This window comes from Phyllobates terribilis, unplaced genomic scaffold, assembly GCF_046119375.1.
Source record: "Phyllobates terribilis strain yellow unplaced genomic scaffold, ASM4611937v1 Scaffold_2__4_contigs__length_985480577, whole genome shotgun sequence".
NCBI lineage: Eukaryota > Metazoa > Chordata > Amphibia > Anura > Dendrobatidae > Phyllobates > Phyllobates terribilis.
The window spans coordinates 759,926,858-759,951,918 of NW_027362762.1; the positions used below are offsets into that span (position 1 = coordinate 759,926,858).

Genomic DNA, 25,061 nt, shown 5'->3' on the forward strand with positions numbered 1-25,061 from the left:
TCAAAAATTGAATCATTTGGTATCTTCAGTAAAAATGTTAACATCAGAGAACCCAAAAAATTGCAATATGTGAATGTTACTTATTAGGGAAAAGGAAGGAGCCCCCGTAATGCCATGTCCCCTTCTCACAATCCATATGAAGTCGCTTTGTATCTACAGTTCCGGTGCGATGCGCCATTCCACAACATGTACAGATAGACGCCATTTGTTTTTCATGTTTATTATCTTTCTCCAGGAGAAAATGAGACAACAGCAGATTTTCAGGCTGATAAAACCTCTGCATAACTGTGGTGGGATGAGATCAGACAAGAAAAATGAGAAACAGAAAAAATATCAACTATTCTATCTGCAACCGTTCTACATAACATGATTCAATAAGATCAGATTTGCGGTCACTTGATTCATTGCAGAAATTTCCTAAACTGAATGTTACACATAAAACAGAAGAGACCATGGCTACATGCAGAATAATGGAATAGTTCACTATATGGAGGATTTCAAATTGTACATTTACATTTGCATTTCTAATAGAAATACCTATAGATCTAAAATATGGAGTCCATCATAAAATAAAAAAAAAAATTAAATATATAGAATTCCAATCAAACAAAAACAAAAACAACATTATTGCTAATAAGAAGCATTTTCATCTTGTGTTACATCCGACAAAAGGATTCTGGTCATTTTGCTGGGTGGAGATTAAGAAACGTGCAGGGAAGGCCGGCCATAAGTCCAGCTTTGGCGCTGCCATTCTCTACTTCGTACGATCGGGAGGGAGGCTATCGGTGAGGCATTTCAACTGTTCTTCTCCCAATTTGATTTTGTCTTCCAGTTCTCGTTGCTCGAGGATGAGTGCTGATTTCATTTTCACAAAGTGCTCATAGTCTGCAAGGTTTTCTTCATTAAGGTAACTAGCCAAAATGTCAAAGACGGTGCGCTCGCGGCGGTCCAAGTTCTCTTTCAATTCCTTTGCATCTTCATGCTGTCTCGTCAGCAACTTCCTCTTCTCAACCAACGTCCGCTGAAAAGATAGAGACGAGCATTGATTAGAATAGGAAGATCAAAAACATTAGATCTCATGTTGGGGACACTTTCCTTACTATGATGGCCAAAAATAAAATAGATTTATATGAATACAGTCACCATGAACATGCCAACAAGAAGGATGACCAAATCAGAAAACTGGATAGCTTAGAGAAATGCTATGAATATGGTCAACAGGAGCAGAAGAGGACTTGATCATGAAACGTCTACATACCCTTTCTTCTGGGGAGGCACTCTCATCCAGGTTATTAAGGGCATTCTCCACCCGAGCGAGCCTTCCGGACAGTGACAACAGTAGATTTACGATTTTCTCCAGATCACCAATAAACATTCGAAACTTGTCGAATTCATTTGTTTTGCAGACTTCTTTCACTATGATCTCAACCTCCTCCCCTAACGCATTGTTACACTGGATGTCCTCCAAGAGAGTTTCTCGGGCCTCACGTAGGACTTGGAGCTTCTTACTGATGCTGTCTATGAGTTCTTGCTGTGGTGAAGAGAGAGAAAAACATGCTAAATAACGACATCTTATGAAATCTATGTATTATATTCAACACCACAAGATAACTGCAGGAAAACTGACCAAACTGGAATGGAACTTTACTAAAACTTATCAGTGCCACGACACCCTAGTAAATCTGTATGGCTATTTGGGATGGCTGAAGCTCATTTTAAATGGAATAAGTGAAATAAAACTATTCATACAATACTTTTTTAAAAAAAAAAAAAAAAAAAAACCTCCTTGATCAGCAAAGCCATATTCCTAGAAAGCCTATCTACAGATTTATAAACAGTAGATTTTCTATAAATCCGTATCCAGCTCCCGCATCTCTTCCACAGGAGCAGACCGCAAACCCCGCAACTCAATTTGTAACATGTGTTTACACATGAACAGACATAATGCTCTTGTTCCTTTAGTGACAGTATATTACCACCATATGGTAATCAGATTACATACAGTAGCCTCACCGCACTTCCATACAGTGACCATATAATGAAGCCATACGTTGTATACTTATACTCATACTCCATTACAGAATAGGTAGTAAAGGGGTAATGAGAACATCCCTTATTGTTAAAGGGTTATACCCATAATTACATTATCTTTAACAAAGTGCAGTAAATGCATTCTTATTGTTAATATACAGATGATTGGCAGCCTGTTTACACTGAAAGGTTATGGTAAAATGAACACTCATAGAAAGACTGGTTTCATGATGATCTTGCAGTGTAAATCATCTTAATGCCAGTGTTTCCTTCTTCTACCTTTTTTCATTTATATCTGCCCCCTGTGCATTCACCTTCACATAGCAGTATTGGCAGTCCTTTAATAACTGCTAAAACTACATTTCCCAGCAGTACTTGCTTCTCCTCAGTGTTATACACCCCCCTCCTGCATGCTCCTTACTAGCCCAAACTCTCTGAGTTATCATCAAGCTAATTTAACTTTAGAATTCCCTTTATGCTTTGTGCGCTCTCTGTTCCTGTGTACCACCCTACCTGATGGATTATATGCTCTGTTTTACATCATTGTGAGATTGTTTCTAGCAGAGCTCAACTCTTTTCTACAACGGAGTTTGTAATAACTACATAGTACAGAGCTGAAACATAAGTTGAGCTATATTTGTTGCCAGCTGCTGACAGATCAATGATGTGAAACTGCAAATGCTGTTTTGTTGATGCATATGGCAGAGGATTATCTTTTGCTGCATACATAATCAGAGAAGCATTTACAGTTTCACATCACTGAGTTGTCCGCTGCAGGCAACAAACACAGTTCATCTTGTGTCTCAGATTTGCGCTGCCTATCATTGCAAGCTCCACTGTACATGAAGAGCGGAGTAGAGGAGAGTTGAGCTCTGCTACAAACCAGCTAACAATGATTTAAAAACCACAGAGCTGTACTGATGCAGAAGATAAAATTAGACTGGCAGAGTTGTATACAGGAGCAGAGAGGATACAGAGGAATAGAGTATATTCAAAAGGTAGAATATACTCTATATCAGTGGTAGAGGCAGAGTAGTGCGATGTTCAAAGGAGCCAACTGAGAGTCACTGCACTGAGAATGATCAACCAGCAGAACTGGAACTACAACAGGAAGGTTCTAATGGCAATTGGAAAGTAAACAGAGCCTGGAGATGTATCATTTGTGGTGTAATATGGGCAAATATAAGAATGAGTTATAACATCCCAGGTGGTCTAGGGTAGTAAAGAGATTAATGGCAAAATCAACAGTGGTCTATTATATAAAAAGGTTAATGGTAACTCCCCGGTAACTCAGGGCACAGAAAAAGTATACAGAGACATCACAGGTCCTCTAGAAATAGTAACACAAATCCCTAGTACTACAGGGTGTTGAAGGGTTAATAGTCATTTTCAGTAGTGCAAGGCTATGAAGGGTTGATGGGGACACCCCTGGTGCATCATTATATAAAATCATTTGGAGAAAAATATGTTTTCTCACATTGTCTCTATACAGCTTGCACAAACACTTGGAAAATGACAGCAAATTACTCTGAGGTCGAAAATGGATTCTGCAGTGACGGTAATGCTAGCAGGTTTCACATTTAAGCCATTCAGTTTTAGTCAGCTCAGCGCAGAGGGGACACTGTGTAATAAGTCAGAGATGAGCATGTATTACAGCTGAGGAATGAATAATCGCTAGAGGAAAATCTCATATACAGAACAACAATCAGTCTCGTATAATGAGATTCCCAGGTTGTGTAATAAAAATTCAACACAACACGGTCCCCAGGTTTACAGCTGGAAAATAGGGGAGGAGGGGGGCAGAATCACGAAATACAACGGAAACGTCTATAGGTTGGCACTTCCCTTTACTATGGTAGAAGGCCATCTGTAAGTAGGCGATCGACTGACACTATTACAGATGAGGAAAGAGATGTTTCTTTATGACAGTTTTGAAGTAAAGGGAGCCTGTCATGTCAGATACTGCTACTGATAGATATAGAGATAGTCTGCAGGTTAATAGCATTATGGAGGTGTTCAGCCACAGTACTGAAAGTGCAACACCTGGGAGAAGATGAACATTATTTCTCCTGGGAGCCACCAGCTTTCAGTCACACAGGTGTGCTGGGAGTGATTACAGTCACCTCAATGTAAGCAACCCCCGGCAATGACTGACAGCCAGCTCTGTAGTGCATTAGTCTTGAGCTGGCTGTCTGTTAAAGTGCCGAGGTGTGCCTACAGCAAACACTTATAGTACTGTGTGCAGGGTCTGCAATTACTCCAGGCACACCTGTATGACTGAAAGCAGTCGGCTCCCGAGAAAAATAAAAGTTCATTTTCTCCCGGGTGCTGCACTTTCATAACACTATTAACCTGCAGATTAACCCAACATGATAGGTTGTCTTTTACTTTACTTTCTACCAGTTAGAACATAGCTTGGTAATGTAGAGTCTTATCTCATAGTATACTATTAAATCTCAACCTTTATGTGTATTTTTGGTACACCATGATCCAATAATTTCATAAAAATGCTTTGTTGCTGAGTACTATAAAAGATGATCTCTCCTCTCCTCCGACATGTTTGTTTAGGTAAATACCCCCTTAAAATAACAATTCTGGAGCATCTTTTCTTACACCTTTGTGTTGTGCCGTTCCTAGGTTTTCAATTTATGCCTCAATTTTTCGGACTAACAACAATTAGGGCGTGTCCTTGCACTGTCCAATCAGTGCTTGGAGTATCACACTAGAGGGACACACCTCCGACAATGGGAATAGTAACACCCTATTCTCATACCCTGCTCTCATAGTTCTCATAATATTCTCAGACACTCATACAGTTCTCATACCCTGCTCTCATAATATTCTCAGACACTCATACAGTTCTCATACCCTGCTCTCATAATATTCTCAGACACTCATACAGTTCTCATACCCTGCTCTCATAATATTCTCAGACACTCATACAGTTCTCATACCCTGCTCTCATAATATTCTCAGACACTCATACAGTTCTCATACCCTGCTCTCATAATATTCTCAGACACTCATTCAGTTCTCATAATGTTCTCATACCCTGTTCTCATACGGTTTAACTTCCAAGAAGGACCAGCAGATGAATACTACAAACACTAAGAAAAGGTGGTGGAGAATTTTTACAACATGGAGTAAACATTTATTTAATAAAACATACATGGTCAGGGAACCAACAGGACCTTAGTTCATATATTATTACAATATTCATGAGAAAAATGCACATGATCACAGTTCTGTTCGTTACTGGAGTGCTAGTCAAAAACGTTTGGCCAAGTATACGGCATATTAAATTGCCAAGCCGCCATGGTCACTACATTGTTACCTTTTTCTCATACAGGTTATGGTCCATCTCGTCCTCGGAGCTCTCTTCATTGTGCTGCTGTTCCTGCATATCTTTCATCTTGATAAGGAGCTCGGCTTTGGGCGCAGATGTGCTGTAGTAGGTAGAGCTGGTTGTCAGAGAGATTGCAGCCGCTTTACTCAGATCTTCTTTTCTGTGGGATACAAGTCATGGTGTTACTCAGACACCCCAGAGTATATCTATAGCTACACCCAAACTATACAGAAATATGCATTCTTGTCCGCACAGTGAGGTCAAGTACGCGTGTCACATCAAGAAGCTCTTAAAGGAAAAGCAAGAGGTTCTTGCTTCCTGTCAATAAATGGCAATATCCACTAGGGGGCAATGTGTTACATACAGTAAATTGCCTCTTCAGAGAGGAAGAGGACTAGAACTCTAGCTCCACCTATTGGAAGTAGCAATCCTAAAAGTCAATATCAACTCTCTAACAAGCCTAGTCACATGACTTGGGTAAAAGCCAAAAATAAAATCTCAATTTGCAGACACTGTATTTCGGGGTACTGTCCCTCGTCAGTGCAAAGTCTGAGATCCGATTTGGCTGGATGAGAGACACCTGACCGTGATTCCAAAGGGTAACGTTTCTCCTTGCGAAGAGTCACATGTGAAGCCGCCTGACATGCCAAGGTGAGGAGACGTATAAGCCTTGCAATGCTCCTCTGGGAAATTAAATATGCAAATCGTCTCTTCAGAGAGGAAGAGGACTAAAACTCTAGTGCCACCTATTGGAAGTAGCAATCCTAAATTCAGTAAAGTAACAAGATGTTCTGGATCATATAAACCCTGGAAGGGAAGATCACAAGACAGAAACTGACCTAATTTGGACATGTGAGGAGGGCTAATTCACTAGAACGGTAAATGCTACTCGGAATGGTCAGTGATAAAAGGAAAGACCTAAAGCCCAAAGGCAGAATAAAATCAAGAATGACACAGGAATGGACATCAAGCAATTGATAGAAGCTGTGGAAAACAGGGAAGCATGGCAAGGAACGACTTTTAAAGTATCCAAGAGTCGGACACGACCGAACAGATAAAATCAGATGTGCAGTAAGCCTTACAGTAAGGGAGCATTCACATCGCGTTAACAGAGTACTTGATGTATGGGTTGTGATTGGTCTTGGTGTAATACATCACATGTATCCATAGAACCCCCATTCATCTGACATTGGTCAGAAGAGTGACAGGGTATGTCAGTATACCTCTTTTACTGAACATAAAAACAGTCAAATGCATAACAAGGGAGACTAAGGTCTTAAGAAAGGTAAGAAGGTTGATCCAGGTAACTAGAGTCTGGTAAGTCTGACATCAGTAGTGTGCAAAGTTTTTGAGGGCAACATAAGAGATGACCCGCAGAGTTATATCACAGATAATAATATAATAAATGATAATCAGCATGGATTCATGAAGAATAGGTCGTGTCTAACCAACATGTTGGGTTTCTATGAGGAGGTAAGTGCAAATGTTGGTAATGCGATTTATCTGGAATTTGGAAAGGCATTTGATACTGTACCACGTAACAGCCTTATAATGAAGCCACAGAAACAAAGACTTGGGGGAACTATATGTAGATGGGTAAGGAATTATGACAGGAAACAAAGTCGTCATAAATGGTATGTTCTCTAAATGGGATATAGTCAGCAATGGGGGCCGCAGGGATTGGTGCTAGGACAGATTCTTTTTAGTCTCTTTATTAATGACTTTGTGGATGAGATTGAGAGTAAAGCGTCAGGCTTTGCTGACGAAACCAAACTAAGTAAGAAAATCTGACCTTGACATTACAATATTGCAATATGATCGGATAAGATGACTGAATGGGCAAACACTTGGCAGATGAGGATTAATGAAGATAAATGTAGAGTAATGCACCTAGGATGAAGTAATCCTATTGCTGAATATACATTAAATGGGAGCATACTCGGGACTACAGAACAGGAGAAGGACTTGGGTATTCTTGTTACAAGTAAGCTGAGCAGCAGTACTCAATGTCAAGCAGCAGCCACAAAAGCAAACAAGATTTTAGGGTGTATAAAAAGAGAAATAAAATCATGTGATCCTAATGTATTATTACCCCTCTATAAATCACTGGTGAGGCCACATCTGGAATATGGGATCCAGTTTTGGGCTCCACATTTTAAAAGGGATATTCAGAGGTTGGAGTCAGTTCAAAGTTGGGCAACTAGATTATTACAAGGGATGGAAGGCCTCTCATATGATGAGAGGTTGGAAAAGTTGGGCTTGTTTAGCTTAGAAAAAAAGACGCCTCAGAGGGGATCTCATTTACATGTATAAATATATGTGTGGTCAGTACAAAGGACTAGCACATGACTTATTCCTTCCAAAGGCCCTATTAAGGACTAGGGGGCACTCATTACAGGTGGAAGAAAGGCGATTCCAGCAGCTAAACATGAAAGGGTTCTTTACAGTCAGAGCAGTCAGAATGTGGAATGCCGACCACAAGGTGTAGTGATGGCCGACACTAACAGCTTTTATACAAGGGCTGGATGATTTCCTCAGTACACAACATTGTGGGTTATAGAATTTAGTGACAAAATGTATACTTAGTGGAGAAACGTTGAACTCTATAGACCTAGGTCTTTTTTTCAACATATGCAACTATGTAACCCATGCCCTGTATGTCATATTACTGCTTAGGCAGCAAGTACCTAATACACATTATTTCCAAAATAAAGCAAAAAGATCAAAAAAGTGTGTTGTCCCCATAGTCAACAATGCTCCAAAACTTCCATATTCTTTCTTGGAAATTTTTGGGCAGTCTGCTATCTGGTCTTCAACTCCAAGCTTGTTGTCTCAATGTATTTATTAAGAACATAAAATGTAGTTTTGTTATGTAATGGACGACATAAATATACATACTTTTCCTCTGGAGGCCTTGGAGATGGAACTTTTGGATTCATTTTCCTACGTTGCTGTGCTTCTTCAAGAAGATTTTCATCTTTTCTAAATATCCCTTCCATAAGGTCCATTGTGGTCATCATTTTGGCATTAGGATGTAAAATGTCCGCAAGAGACTTATCTTTTCCTACAATTTCTCTCACCAGTTCCTCAGACTTCAGATCAGCGTAGATCAAATCTTTACCCTTGGAGTTACCAGGTGTAAGAGACGGGTCAGGACTGGCATTCTCTACAAAGTCCTGGACTGACTGACTGTTGGATGCTCTTGACTGGTCTTCTGAATCATGGTCATGTCTTGTATAAGCACAAAAGCGGGAATAGGACTGTTCAGATGTGCTAAGGGTTTTGATCTGGTCTTTGGTGAGACCGGTTGGTAAGGCAGGTGGCTCAATGGCACTCAACAAGTTGTTCCTGCTTTCCTTCTCGGCGTGACTCTCAGAATGGACAATTTTGATGGGAACCATCTTCACTTTTGTGTTGTCTATCACCCTTTCAAATCTGAAAAAAAGGAAAAAAATATATATTCTATTACACTTTCTTCACAGTCAGGCTGAAAACAAGCAAAGCGTGGATGACTTGAATTTAGAGTAAATCCACAAGATTTGCAGAAATATAGTTTAGACGTTACACTGCTTAAATGCTATGGCTTTGTGTTCTACAAAATTACATGGTAGGATAACTCCAACCTCAAGCAACAAGAAAATAATTCATGTTTTCTTAATTCTGTACAAAAATACATTCACTAAAATGAAAGGTTTAAGAAAATGCTGAGGGTCAAAAAAAGGATAAAAGGATATGTTTACCTTCAGCAGCAAAGGGAAAAGAATACTACATCAGTAAAATAGAAACACACTCCTAGTAAAAGGTCTTGCACATGGAAGGCTAGAAGCTCCTTTTTAATAGGCTTTTAGTTGAATTACATTTATTACCTCTCCAAAGGATAGGTGGTAAATGTTAGATTTGTGGGGGTACAAATGAAAGTACTTATTTCCTTTCTAAAATAGTGAAAACTGGAACACAATTACTATTGAGGAACGACAGAGATCAGAACTTTTCAATATATTTAGCAAAGGGATTGTCTCAACATGACCACAATGATATGGCTGGGTCGGCCAACAGCTAAAACTGTGGTCAACCATACATTTGCCAGTGCACAAGACATGTAATACATGGAAAGGCTGGGTCCACCAGAGAGGGAGCTGTCGATACTCGGTGTCTTTCTGCTCTGGCTTTAGAAGGTGTTCCATCTTCTCTATGAAATCACACCAGCTGTCTGCGTGTGCTGCTGGGACAACCCCTTTAATGACCATTTGAGAGACATGCTCATGTGACCAAGCTGATACCACTTCCCGTCCGGCCCCGTTTGTTAGTAAAGTGCCGGGAGAAAAGGTGGACAGCAGCATCACAATATCAAAGCAGCAGCAAAAGTGAGGAGCGTTGCCCAATTGAACATGAAGACAATTAATACTTTAGTTGACAATAATTCAGTGCCTTGCATCCCCACAACTGGGAGCAAAAAAATGTTTTTTGTCACCTGATACTACAGGTGCATCTCACTAAATTAGAATATCATCAAAAAGTTAGTTAATTTATTTCAGTTCTTCAATACAAAAAGTGAAACTCATATTATATAGAGTCATTACAAACCGAGTGATCTATTTCACGTGTTTATTTCTGTTAATGTTGATGATTATGGCTTACAGCCAATGAAAACACAAAAGTCATCTCAGCAAATTTGAATAATTAACAAAAAACACCTGCAAAGGCTTCCTATGAGTTTAAAAAGGTCCCTTAGTCTGTTTCAGTAGGCTTCACAATCATGGGGAAGACTGCTGACTTGACAGATGTCCAGACAGCAGTCATTGACACATTCCACAAGGTCCCAGAGTTCCAATTTTCATTTTGGAAATCAAGGTCCCAGAGTCTGGAGGAAGAGTGGAGAGGCACACAATCCAAGCTGCTTGAGGTCCAGTGTGAAGTTTCCACAATCAGTGATGGTTTGGGGAGCCATGTCATCTGCTGGTGTAGGTCCACTGTGTTTTATCAAGACCAAAGTCAGTGCAGCCGTCTACCGGGAAATTTTAGAGCACTTCATGCTTCCCTCTGCCGACAAGCTTTTTGGAGATGGAAATGTCATTATCCAGCAGGACTTGGCACCTGTCCACACTGCCAAAAGTACCAATCGCACCAGCATATGGTCTCACAAGGGGTCTGAGGATCTCATCTTGGTACCTAATGGAAGTCAGGCTACCTCTGGTGAGCACATGGAGGGCTGTGCGGCCCTCCAAAGAAATGCCACCTCACACCATTACTGACCCACTGCCAAGCCAGTCATGCTGAAGGATGTTGCAGGCAGCAGATCGATCTCCACGGCGTCTCCAGGCTCTGTCACGTCTGTCACATGTGCTCAGTGTGAACCTGCTTTCATCTGTGAAGAGCACAGGGCGCCAGTGGCGACTTTGCCAATCCTGATGTTCTGTGGCATTTCTTTGGAGGGCCGCACAGCCCTCCATGTGCTCGCCAGAGGTAGCCTGAATGCCATTAGGTACCGAGATGAGATCCTCAGACCCCTTGTGAGACCATATGCTGGTGCGGTTGGCCCTGGGTTCCTCCTAATGCAGGACAATGTCAGACCTCATGTGGTTGGAGTGTGTCAGCAGTTCCTGCAAGATGAAGGCATTGAAACTATGGACTGGCCCGTCCGTTCACCAGACCTGAATTCGATTGAGCACATCTGGGACATCATGTCTCGCTCCATCCACCAACATCACGTTGCACCACAGACTGTCCAGGAGTTGGCGGGTGCTTTAGTCCAGGTCTGGGAGGAGATCCCACAGGAGACCATCCGCAACCTCATCAGGAGCATGCCCAGGCGTTGTAGGGAGGTCATACAGGCACGTGGAGGCCACACACAATATGGAGCCTCATTTTGACTTGTTTTAAGGACATTACATCAAAGTTGGATCAGCCTGTAGTGTGTTTTTCCACTTTAATTTTGGGGGAGACTCCAAATCCAGGCTTCCATTGGTTAATAAATTTGATTTCCAATGATGATTTGTGTGTGATTTTGTTGTCAGTACATTCAACTTTGTACAGAACAAAGTATTCAATGAGAATATTTCATTCATTCAGATCTAGGATGTGTTATTTGAGTGTTCCCTTTATTTTTTTGAGCAATATTATATATATATTATATATATATATATATATATACATATACACACACACGCACACAGTATATATATATACACACACACACACACACACATAAATATATATATATACAGTACAGACCAAAAGTTTGGACACACCGTCTCATTTAAAGATTTTTCTGTATTTTCATGACTATGAAAATTGTACATTCACACTGAAGGCATCAAAACTATGAATTAACACATGTGGAATTATATGCTTAACAAAAAAGTGTGAAACAACTGAAAATATGTCTTATATTCTAGGTTCTTCAAAGTAGCCACCTTTTGCTTTGAAGACTGCTTTGCACACTCTTGGCATTCTCTTAATGAGCTTCAAGAGGTAGTCACCGAAAATGGTCTTCCAACAATCTTGAAGGAGTTCCCAGAGATGCTTAGCACTTGTTGGCCCTTTTGCCTTCACTCTGCGGTCCAGCTCATCCCAAACAATCTCGATTGGGTTCAGGTCTGGTGACTGTGGAGGCCAGGTCATCTGGCGTAGCACCCCATCACTCTCCTTCTTGGTCAAATAGCCCTTACACAGCCTGGAGGTGTGTTTGGGGTCATTGTCCTGTTGAAAAATAAATGACGGTCCAACTAAACGCAAACCGGATGGAATAGCAAGCCGCTGCAAGATGCTGTGGTAGCCATGCTGGTTAAGTATGCCTTAAATTTTGAATAAATCCCCAACAGTGTCACCAGCAAAGCACCCCCACACCATCACACCTCCTCCTCCATGCTTCACGGTGGGAACCAGGCATGTAGAGTCCATCCGTTCACCTTTTCTGTGTCGCACAAAGACACGGTGGTTGGAACCAAAGATCTCAAATTTGGACTCATCAGACCAAAGCACAGATTTCCACTGGTCTAATGTCCATTCCTTGTGTTCTTTAGCCCAAACAAGTCTCTTCTGCTTGTTGCCTGTCCTTAGCAGTGGTTTCCTAGCAGCTATTTTGCCATGAAGGCCTGCTGCACAAAGTCTCCTCTTAACAGTTGTTGAAGAGATGTGTCTGCTGCTAGAACTCTGTGTGCCATTGACCTGGTCTCTAATCTGAGCTGCTGTTAACCTGCGATTTCTGAAGCTGGTGACTCGGATAAACTTAGCCTCAGAAGCAGAGGTGACTCTTGGTCTTCCTTTCCTGGGGCGGTCCTCATGTGAGCCAGTTTCTTTGTAGCGCTTGATGGTTTTTGCAACTGCACTTGGGGACACTTTCAAAGTTTGCCCAATTTTTCGGACTGACTGACCTTCATTTCTTAAAGTAATGATGGCCACTCGTTTTTCTTTACTTAGCTGCTTTTTTCTTGCCATAATACAAATTCTAACAGTCTATTCAGTAGGACTATCAGCTGTGTATCCACCAGACTTCTGCACAACACAACTGATGGTCCCAACCCCATTTATAAGGCAAGAAATCCCACTTATTAAACCTGACAGGGCACACCTGTGAAGTGAAAACCATTTCCGGTGACTACCTCTTGAAGCTCATCAAGAGAATGCCAAGAGTGTGCAAAGCAGTCATCAAAGCAAAAGGTGGCTACTTTGAAGAACCTAGAATATAAGACATATTTTCAGTTATTTCACAGTTTTTTGTTAAGTATATAATTCCACATGTGTTAATTCATAGTATTGATGCCTTCAGTGTGAATGTACAATTTTCATAGTCATGAAAATACAGAAAAATCTTTAAATGAGAAGGTGTGTCCAAACTTTTGGTCTATACTGTATGTATGTATATATATATATATATCTCTATCTATATATATCTGCTGTTATTAACCCTTCTAGTTGGCATCGAGCATCTGTTTTTTTTTGTGTTTTTTCCAGCTTGCACTTAAAAAAATGAAATAAAGGAGAAATAATTATCCTTGGAAAGGTCATTTAAAGATCCCATATAGTGCTGGTGCTATAAAAAGTGGGTCTTCTGAGTTCACATGACTGGCCTCTGCTGTCCACTACAGTTGTACCCATTATTTATATATAAATTTAGCGCCAGCACCATATGGGATCTTTAAATGACCTTTCCAAGGATAATTATTTCTCCTTTATTTCATTTTTTTAAGTGCAAGCTGGAAAAAGAAAAAAAAACAAAAAACAGATGCTCGATGCCAACAAGAAGGGTTAATAACAGCAGACGGAAAAACGTTCATTCAATTTTTTCCGGACTAAATTTTCCAGCCGTTTGTAACACGAGGCTATTGAGTCACTGTACATTTCACGCGGATACTCTGGAATGTAAATGATCTAACCATCACTATGATATATGACTGGAGACGCTACATTGCAATGAAAAAAGATTTTTACGGACATCATCACCGGCAATCTCTGCTTTTGTTCACCAATTAAACTGCATGCTAAAGGCCCATTATATAAAGTGCATGCACATATGCCAAGAAGAGATATGTGAAGATCATTAAACGTCCCTTTATTGTTTAAGAATTGGAATAATAGGATGTTGTGCCTGGAAGTTAGAAAAATATCAACAAATATTATATATTGGAATGCTTGCCTCTAACATTTATCACGATCATTCAGATCTGAGCAATAATTGCTTAAAGGGGTCATCTTATCAGAGATAAGGGAGCAGGCGCCATTGAGATCCATTGTGTCTCATGGGTCCGGCTTCTGGCACCCCTGCAATCATCCGCATTAGTAGGAGGCAGCATTGTCTGGTCAAACATAGTATTAATCCATGTAATATGTAGTTGACTCATCTCTACCAGAGAGGGAGCCTTTCACTGCTCTGGCCCTGAAAGGGATCTTGTACATGAGACCCCCATGATGTTCATACAATGGCAACTGCAATGGTGATCACTGTAGTGTCTCCTGACTTTAGAAGCAAAAGCCATAAGAATCTGTGAGAGCAAGCTGTCTAGAATGGACATCTCTGCTACAAATTTCAGGAGAGACACCGCTGTGATCATCACTGGAGGGGTCCTAACTATTTTGTATGGGGAGGGGTGGTTTCTAGACTGATCCTCTCCTTAATTAATGCTGCATGATATATTACGTGTGGGTTTTACCAAGTATAGCTGACCCTACACATTATACTCTTTAATATACGTGCAGGCCACCACACTGTATTCAGTTGTCAGAGAAATACGATCAAGCATGCTGAATTTCAACATGGCCAGTACTTTGGTGTGTAGAAAGGTAATATTGTATAGCAACAGCTTGTCTTTCTTCCCTCATTGAAATAAACAAGCATACTCTACCAAGACTAAGAATTATCTAAGACTGAGCTCATAGGGGGCTTTTTCCTTAACTTTGGCATGTACGCCAAAATAACTCCTGACACATAAGATGAATGGGTCCACAGTCCAACAGAGCCCAATTTTAGACCTCTATTGGGATGGTATACATTAATCCACTGCGAAAAATGAAGTATGAAAAAGTGTGGTAGCCTACGCTGTTTCATAAACAAGGTCCTATAAAAATTGCATCCATGAAATGGATAGCCACACTCATTGATGGGTGGCAGATGACACTGTTTGGAAATCGTCAGAGGTATTCATTTAACAGATACATCAAGAACATTTTAATAGCTTTTCATATTCTGCCAACTAATGGGCCCATAGGCAATAATGGCTTCAGTTTATTGTATTGATCAGTAAATATCCTATTTATTCTAAATAATACTTTTCTTAAGTGGTTTCTAAAAATCTGTTCAAACAAACAATATGACATACAATTAGGCTGTTCTCAAACTCATTGACAAGGCTACATAGTTTCCTTTCATAACCAGCAGCATGTGAAAAACTGAAGATGAAATACATAGAATTACACAAAGTATTACTAGGTTTTTGTTTTTGCACACAAACCTTGCCAAGCTTTCATCTTGGACTAGAAGGGGAGGCTTATCCGTAAGCTTCTGAGGAGCAAATTGAGGAGATGGTGATCGTGATGGCTCCATGGCTGGTTTCTGAAGGTGACCGGGCTTTGTGGACACTTCAGTCTCAGAACTGTTGTGCTTCTGGTCTAGGCTCTGGCTGACATTCTCTGATGACCGAGAAAGTCTAGGGCTGGGCAAAAGGACATTTAAATGGTTATCTGAAGGCCCCCCGGGACTGTGGGCAGGTGTTGTCTGAAGTTTTATAACATCTGCACTGCCTGGAGAATAAGATACACTTTTTGCATGAGATGGTGGCAGTAAGGATTCGGTAGAAGTCACTAGAGAAGAGGTGGATCCGTTCTGCCGCCAGTACTTGTCTAGTTTTGGAGGTGGTGGTCTTTGAGGAGCTGGTCCACGTTTCTTGTTGACTAGTATGGGGTCTTCCCTCCGATATTCTTCTCTTGCATGTGAGGAATTTCCGGTGTTAGAATGAGATTCTGATATAGGCACAGCTGAGAAGCTGATATCTCTGCCCTTCAACCTTACATTTTCATTCACAAATCGGTAATCACTGGGCAGTGTTCCAGAACGAGCCCTACTTTGCTGGGGAACATTTAGTGTATCTGGTACTTCAGATGATTCATTTGGCACCTTTCGATTGTTCTCATACACTATAGTCTCCTCTATGGGCACAAGATCACTTTTATCTTCTATCTCTACGATCCTAAAATAAAACATAAAGGTGGTTATAAAATGCAAGGGTGATATAAAGATAAACCATGTGTACGTGATTAGATGCTAGTACTGGTGAACTGAGCAGAACACAATGAAAGGTGACGTGTTAATGGAAAAAACATAGCCAACACTGGACTTTTAGAGAGAACTTATCAACTCTTTGGAGGTGATAATTTTTGGAAATAATTATATGTCCAAAGTATTCCTCTGCTGCTTTTCTTAATACATTGTTATTCCTCAATGATTGCAGTTGGGTTGTGCGCCTCCAGAGTCTGACACTGGCCAATCAGTACTGCCAATGTAGAGAGACACCTCATTGACAAGGGAATGGTAATACACAACTGTCAACTTATATACACATTCTAGGAGGAATAACAGAGGGGACAACACAACGTAAAAATAAAACAAAAGTTCTAGAATTGACATTTCATGGAGAACCCAAGTATTTACTAGAACAGATATGTCGTCGATGTGTGCGGAGATCAGTCTGGTCCCTTTAGGAAGCAAAGATTGTGCAATCATTAACAGGTGAACTTTCATGTGGCCTACAGGGCTCCAATAAATATAGATTAACACATGCAATTACTCTAAAAATTTTGGTAAAATTTTTTCCAAATACATGATGGTAATGGGGAGCAATACTGAAGGCTTTTTGGAAACTGAAGAACTAAGTAATGATGAAGTAGTGTGTACATGGCAAAGCAAAAAGACTAGGAGGAGAAGTGAATGAAAAAGGAACGAAAGGTACCTCAGCGGTTCAGAAAGATCGCAGAGCTGTTCTGCAGCAGGAGACTGGAAAGACACCGCATGCGGAGAGAAGAAGCTGGAAGTGGATAGAGTATATTATCAGAATTTATTTACAGACTATTGTACATTAAACTGAAGCAACAGGGCAGTAAGACGTCAGCTCAAACCAAAGAAATGGTTATTAAATGAATGACTGCAAAAACTAGAGAAGATATTCATAACACCGCTAATGACAGGCATACCTATGGTGCCCATCAAAGAGGAAGCATAGGGCGCTGTTCACAACTGCTTACATGAAAAGGATCGATGCCAGTGTTAGAGATATTGAAGGATGCCACTGAGCATCTAGGAGTATCCTCCGTCAGTGGATGCATAGGACGCCGACGACTGGTAAAATCCACACTCAAGAACAAAGGGAAGGGTTAACTGTTGAACGACTGCTGTCGACATTTATCTGGACAATAAAAAGCTAAAAATACTAGAACCATGAAAAAAGGAGCTTTATCTTTCCAAGGACAAAGCTTATTTCTCTGCCACTAAATTGAAGACTTTCAGATTTAAACCAGTGATTTCATAGGAAATATTTTGCAAGGAGTTCAGCACACATTGTAAAGAATAGCTTTCCATTTCCATTCAGACCGGGGCCTGTAGGAGACTCTTCAAAAATTACCATCTTAGTACAATACGAGCACATGTTTTACTAGCTATGCATTTCAATAACTTTGTAAAAACAAACTGATCCATTTTATTTTAAAAAGGACCTTTCAAATGCCATAAATATGTAATTATTATTCGTTTTTTACCAGGTTCGCTTCTCCTGAATCTAGTGTTATTTTTTTCCCATTCCAGAGATATGACCCCCTCTGTCTTGTATTTAAACCTCGTCTTGTTAACCCAGGGGCACAATCCTTGTGAAGACTCTCACAAAGAATGGTTGAGGATCACGCCCACTTGGCTGACAAGACTAGATTTACATACAAGGAAGTGAAGGCCATATTATTAAAGGAGAAGCACAGGGGGAAAGAAAAAACAAAGAAAACCAGTATCACCAGATCCTGAACAGCACCATTTAGACCAGATAAAACAGTTATGGTACATTTTTTGGCAGGTGATAGGTCTTCTTTATATTTATAAAGCCAGCAAGAGACCCATTCCAGTCAGTCGTAATAAAGTCTAAAACCACAGAAAAACAACAATTGTCCAGATTTGCATTATCATGCTCTCCCACTATTCTACCAAACCAATCAGTTGAATCAGCAGGTCTAGATAACCAATTAATGTGAATGGGGGCCTCCTGACTCTCCGACAGATGATGTTGAAAGAGGTCAAGATTGGACCCAAACTTTTTCTTACTCTTCTCTCCCATATAGAATAAATGCACAATCAGCTGAACTGAGCATGCTTGTGTATGGGGTAATCTGCACGGATTGCTGACAGCTGTTTGATGTGTATGGTTGTCTTTAGAGAGATTATATATACATATATATATATATATATATATATATATATATATATATATATATATATATATATATATATATATATATATATATATAAAGATATATAGAGAGAGAGAGAGAGAGAGAGAGAGAGAGAGAGAGAGAGAGAGAGAGAGAGAGAGAGAGAGAGAGAGAGATAATATATATACACACACACATGCATGCATGTATACTATATAAAATATTATTCATTTTTGTATACGGTATAAGGGGTCTAGACTTGTAAAATGTCAAGTTGTGTAGCTGATTAGTTACAATAGGCAACAATAGTAGAAGTCCATTATTTCCAATTTAAAGGTGCCTGTAAACTTAATCTTTTCTGACCTCCCATACACATGCAGACTTAAAGCCCATACACATTATTAGACTAATGTGTGCTGAACTCGCCGATATTGACGGGTTCAGCCAACAGTCTAATGTGTACAGGGGCGCTAGTCGACTAATGGTTGGAAGAGAGGTCGGTTGGCCATGTCGGATTTCGAACTGATCACATTGTTCTTCCAGAGATAAGAAGCCGATCGACGTGTCAGTCGGTAGCTTTCTCATAGAGAACACAGGAGTGCTTGGCCGAACGATGGCTCCTATATATAGGATTGTTGTCTGAGACGGCTGTCGTCTCAACAATAGGCTGAAGCATCATTCGGCAGACAGCCATCTAATGTGTATGGCCAGCCTTAAAGAATGTACACCACGGGAGGTGATGTCAATGGAGAGAAGGATTGGGTTGTTGGAATTTCAACACCTGAACTTTTTCAGTTGAAATCCATCGCTGCCATTGGTATCTGGCAGTGACTTTCTCCTCTCTCCGCACTGAAAACACATGAACGCTGGGAGAGTTTGCGGAGATGGCTATGGGCCGAACAGTAGGCTGAACCATCGTTCAGGCGACAGAGATCTAATGTGTATAACCAGCCTTGGTTTGACCACCTCCGCTGGCAGGGTTTCCTGGACATTATTTGCTAAAGGACAGTTGAGATCCCCCCACAAAGGTCCTACCAAAATCAATGGGTCAGGAAGACTCCAATGTGTATGGGGGCCTTAAGGCCTCTTTCTACATTTAGGTATTTAGGCTTCAGATTAACAATTGTAATATACCAGATCCATTACACAAAGGTTTTTTACGAGAAAACAAGACAAATCCATATCATGTCATTTGCTTTGCAGTGAAAATCAAAATGTATGAGATTTTGATACAACCTAGTGTTGAGGCAAAATTACAATTGGTGAGCGTTTCTATCTGCCCTTAATATTGGCAAATCCATTACAAGATAATCAAACAAAAAGGGACAAAGGGGACCCAGCCATCTAAGGATAGAGGCAGAGGACAAGGGAGGAGGGAGAATGTACATCCTGTGATTTCATGTAATACTCGGATATTTCAATGTCTTACAGATTGCTGATCGTTGCACCGCATGTGAAAAGCGATGAATGCTACAGTTTATTCCTGAGCATAATGAGAGAGATGTTAATTATTGCAGCGGCTGTGACAGGGACGAGTCGTAATTTGACTTGCAATTGCCAATGAACGTTCTACTTCTGAAAATCAACGGAGACATTTCTATGACAACTGCGGGAAACATGCCCCACCGTCAGCCCACATTTATCACAATTTTAGCTGAGCTGTTGTGTTTTTTTTAAAGCTGTCGTACCAAAAAATCATTAACACTATCATTCTTGGCTCAAGGGAAAAACTTAAAGACCATCATAGCTTATAGGGTTGTTGATCGATCATCAATATCAAATCTGTGGTAGTCTGACACCAGCGCCCACTCCACCGATCATCTCTTCTCAGCTGTCATCTGTTTAGTGGCTGCAGATCTGTAGTACCAGTCCGCAGCCACTAAACAGTTGGTGGAGCTGTGCTGACCGGCTCTGCAACTGCTTACATCTGGTCAATGCCGCCACTGAGGACAGCAGATCGATGGGTATTGCTGTGTGTCAGACCCCACCAATCTAATACTGATAACTTATCCATGGGACAGGAGTAACATTTTAGGAGAATAACCTTTTAATGAACTTATCTCATGACAAATACTTATCACCTATCCTCAGCATTGGATATAAATGTATGAAAGCTAGGGGCCCATCACTAAAGCCTTCACGATAACTAGAATAGGGGTCCCCAAGCCTTCTATGGATAGGTGATCACGTGCATTTATGGAGCAAACCTTTTAATCCTTTAGATTTTGTGCTCATAAAGGATCCTGTTTTACTAGTCTGATGTCGGAAATACACTATATGGCCAAAGGTATACAGACCTTGGCCATCACACCAATATGAGCCTACTGGACATACCATTCAAAAAGCATGGTAACTCATTTTAAATTGGGCAGCCTCAATTAATCCATCAGACAGCTAGGATGGTTTAGTGAATAGAGATGGTTTAGTGAATCCTGCATTGAGCAGGGGGTTGGACACGATGACCCTGGAGGTCCTCTCCAACTCTAAAGCCCCCGTCTCACATTGCGAGATCGCTGCTGTGTCACGGTTTTGGTAACGCAACAGCGACCTCACCAGCGATGTCGCTATGTGTGACACTTTGCAGTGATCGGGACCCTGCTGTGAGGTCGCTGATCGCTGCAGAATGTCCTGGACCTTTTTTTGGTCTTTGCCCTCCCGCTGGTCAGCACACATCGCGGTGTGTGACCAGCGGGACCAGAAATCAGGCTGGTAACCATGATAAACAGCAGGTTACTAGGGGCGCAAGCGCACTTAGTAACCCGCTGTTTATCATGGTTACCACTCTGCTACGGTGAGCGGTAAACTCCCGCTCACCATAGCAGAGTGGTAACCATGATAAACAGCGGGTTACTAGGTGAGCGTGTGCCCCTAGTAACCTGATGTTTATCATGGTTACCAGCCTGCTCCTGCTTCAGCAGGCTGGTAACCAGGAGCAGGACATCGTGGAAAGATTCTTTCCACAATGTCGCTGCTCTCCTGATCGCTGGTGAGCCTGCCTGTTTGACAGCTCACCAGCGACCACATAGCGACGCAGCAACGATCCCTGACAGGTCGTATCGTTGTCGGGATCGTTACAGCGTCGCTAAGTGTGACGGGGCCTTAACATTCTAGGATTCTATTGTTCTAGGGAAAGAAACAGGATTCTTCACACCAGAGATCGTACTTTTAAGTGAGACCTTGGTGATCCTTTCTCCAGAAACTGGACAGGCACGGTAGGTCCATTTTATGAAGCTCTTGTTTCTATCACTTAACATTTTACTGGGACAGATATAGATAAGGAACTGCTGAAATATAGTTGGCAAAGTTGGCTTTTTATGACAGTGTCACCTTTCCTGGCACTTGGCTCTCCGGCTTTAAATCTCTGTCTTTTAGTGAAGGTCATCCAGAATTAGTATAATGCCAGTACAAATTCATGATGCACGCATTATAGGAGAAACAATGTTGGCCCTATTCAAACACTGAAATCTCATGCAAGACTGTACAACGGTATCATACGTCAATCAGTAAAAAAAAAAGGTATTCAAAATACTGGTGATTCTAGCATGTAGGAATGAATGATCTCGTTCTAAATCTCATGGGATACAGTCAGTGAATGTGCCCCGATGTGTGGAGAGCGCAGCATATCTGAGCCCCAAACAAAACTCTAGTGTCAAGAGTTATGGATACGTGTGACAAGGGACGGATGGACACGGCACCATGACGTGAGAAATTATTTTATATAAGGGTTCTCCAGCGAAGCAGGCAAAATACCACAAAAATATTCAATCTTACTGTTCAGGAAGCAGGAAATAAAATTCAGGATTTGTCTATCCAAATATATAAATGACTCAGTATATAGTAAGCAACATGGTGCAGCCATTACTCAACAGTCATCATATTCTTCATACATATATTCAGAAAATGTACCTACCGGGGTGTATTACTGTATAAGGCGTAAAGCGAGAGATCCTATAACTATGCTTGCAACTCTTGCAAAAAGTCAGCAAGGCTCCCAGAGATATGGGCGACCTCAAAATGAGCAGGTAAATATCATGATGGAGAGGAAGCACTTTCGACTGTATGTCCTCAGCATTCATCTAAAAGCTATGGCGGAGCAGAGAGCCATCGGTTCCTGGTCTGCCACAGACTGCTCTAGGCCTGTGTCCGGTCCGGAGCGCTGTAGAACGGTAGGTGGTGGAGTGCTGTCACTTAATAGTTCAGCCTGCACTGGACAGCAAACCACAAGAAGAAGAGGGGCACTAATAGTCCCAGGAGTGGGGTAAGTTCAAATTTATTTTTTTCATTGGGCATAAAATAACTATATTGGCACAAATGGGATAGATTATTATGTGGGGCCATCTTCACTATCTAGGGAGACAGAATGGGGACTATTACAATGTGTGTGCATTTAGGGAGCACCATTACTATATGGAGGCACAGAGGGAGCACCACAACTGTACGGGGGAACAGAGGGAGCAAAATGATTATATGGAGACACAGAGGAAGCACCACAACTATATGGGGGACAGAGGAAGCACCACAACTATATGGGGGACAGAGGAAGCACCACAACTATATGGGGGCACAGAGGAAGCACCACAACTATATGGGGGCACAGAGGAAGCACCACAACTATATGAGGGCACAGAGGAAGCACCACAACTATATGGGGGCACAGAGGAAGCACCACAACTATATGAGGCCACAGAGGAAGCACCACAACTATATGGGGGCACAGAGGAAGCACCACAACTATATGGGGGCACAGAGGAAGCACCACAACTATATGGGGGCACAGAGGAAGCACCACAACTATATGGGGGCACAGAGGAAGCACCACAACTATATGGGGGCACAGAGGAAGCACCACAACTATATGGGGGACAGAGGAAGCACCACAACTATATGGGGGACAGAGGAAACACCACAACTATATGGGGGCACAGAGGGAGCACCACAACTATATGGGGGACAGAGGAAGCACCACAACTATATGGGGGCACAGAGGAAGTACCACAACTATATGGGGGCACAGAGGAAGTACCACAACTATATGGGGGCACAGAGGAAGCACCACAACTATATGGGGGACAGAGGAAGCACCACAACTATATGGGGGACAGAGGAAGCACCACAACTATATGGGGGACAGAGGAAGCACCACAACTATATGGGGGACAGAGGAAGCACCACAACTATATGGGGGACAGAGGAAGCACCACAACTATATGGGGGCACAGAGGAAGCACCACAACTATATGGGGGCACAGAGGAAGCACCACAACTATATGGGGGACAGAGGAAGCACCACAACTATATGGGGGACAGAGGAAGCACCACAACTATATGGGGGCACAGAGGGAGCACCACAACTATATGGGGGACAGAGGAAGTACCACAACTATATGGGGGCACAGAGGAAGCACCACAACTATATGGGGGCACAGAGGAAGCACCACAACTATATGGGGGCACAGAGGAAGCACCACAACTATATGGGGGCACAGAGGAAGCACCACAACTATATGGGGGACAGAGGAAGCACCACAACTATATGGGGGACAGAGGAAGCACCACAACTATATGGGGGCACAGAGGAAGCACCACAACTATATGGGGGCACAGAGGAAGTACCACTACTATATGGAGGCACAGAGGGAGCACCACAACTATAGTGAGGGAAATAAGTATTTGATCCCTTGCTGTTTTTGTAAATAAATTTATCTAATTTATACAATGTGATTTTCTTGATTTTTTTTGGATATTCTATCTCTCAATGTTAAAATTAACATACCCTTAAAATTATAGACTGTTTATGTCTGTCAGTGGGCAAACTTACAAAAACAGCAAGGGATCAAATACTTATTTCCCCCACTGTATATGGGGGCACAGAGGCAGCAAAATTATTAAATGAAGACACGGAGGCAGGACTATTAGTATATGGAGACACAGAGGAAGCACCATTACTATATGGAGGCACAGAGAGGACTATTACTATAGACGTATGGAGGGGTGTACCATTACTATGTGAAGGCACAGAGTGGGCAGTATTACCGTATGAAGACAGTGAGCGGAGGCATTATTAGTGTATGAAGGCATAGATAACTCTGTGCCTCCATACTCTGATAATGTACACTTCTGTGCCTCCATAAGCTAATCGTGCACACCTCTGTGCCTCCATAAGCTAATCGTGCACTCCTGTGCCTCCATACGCTAATCGTGCACACCTCTGTGCCTCCATACGCTAATCGTGCACACCTCTGTGCCTCCATACGCTAATCGTGCACACCTCTGTGCCTCCATACGCTAATCGTGCACACCTCTGTGCCCCTTCATGTTGCCTCCTACGCTAATAGTGCACTCCTCTGTGCCTCCATACGCTAATCGTGCACATCCTCTGTGCCTCCATACGCTAATCGTGCACTCTTCTGTGCCTCCATACGCTAATCGTGCACTCCTCTGTGCCTCCATACCTAATCGGGCACTCCCCTGTGCCTCCATACGCTAATCGTGCCACTCCTCTGTGCCTCCATAAGCTAATCGTGCACTCCTCTGTGCCTCCATAAGCTAATCGTGCACTCCTCTGTGCCTCCATAAGCTAATCGTGCACACCTCTGTGCCTCCATAAGCTAATCGTGCACACCTCTGTGCCTCCATAAGCTAATCGTGCACTCCTCTGTGCCTCCATACGCTAATCGTGCACTCCTCTGTGCCTCCATACGCTAATCGTGCACTCCTCTGTGCCTCCATAAGCTAATCGTGCACTCCTCTGTGCCTCCATACGCTAATCGTGCACACCTCTGTG

At 41.8% G+C, this 25,061-nt stretch overlaps 1 protein-coding gene across 5 annotated transcripts in view; it reads right to left on the bottom strand.

Annotated features, from left to right (window-relative positions):
* Nucleotides 1-204: 204 nt before the first annotated feature.
* SHROOM2 (shroom family member 2) overlaps nucleotides 205-25,061 on the bottom strand; it is a 191,474-nt gene continuing 166,617 nt past the window's right edge. For 3 of the 5 annotated variants that reach the window (XM_073667318.1, XM_073667316.1, XM_073667320.1), the window contains 6 exons: nucleotides 16,819-16,893; nucleotides 15,325-16,059; nucleotides 8,276-8,812; nucleotides 5,366-5,537; nucleotides 1,259-1,531; nucleotides 205-1,021 (listed from right to left, as the gene is read on the bottom strand). In XM_073667318.1, the coding sequence (XP_073523419.1) occupies nucleotides 755-1,021; nucleotides 1,259-1,531; nucleotides 5,366-5,537; nucleotides 8,276-8,812; nucleotides 15,325-16,059; nucleotides 16,819-16,893 (2,059 nt within the window). In that variant the 3' untranslated portion in view covers nucleotides 205-754. The remainder of the gene's footprint in view (nucleotides 1,022-1,258; nucleotides 1,532-5,365; nucleotides 5,538-8,275; nucleotides 8,813-15,324; nucleotides 16,060-16,818; nucleotides 16,894-25,061) is intronic. The other 2 variants (XM_073667317.1, XM_073667319.1) reach the window with 1 other exon arrangement.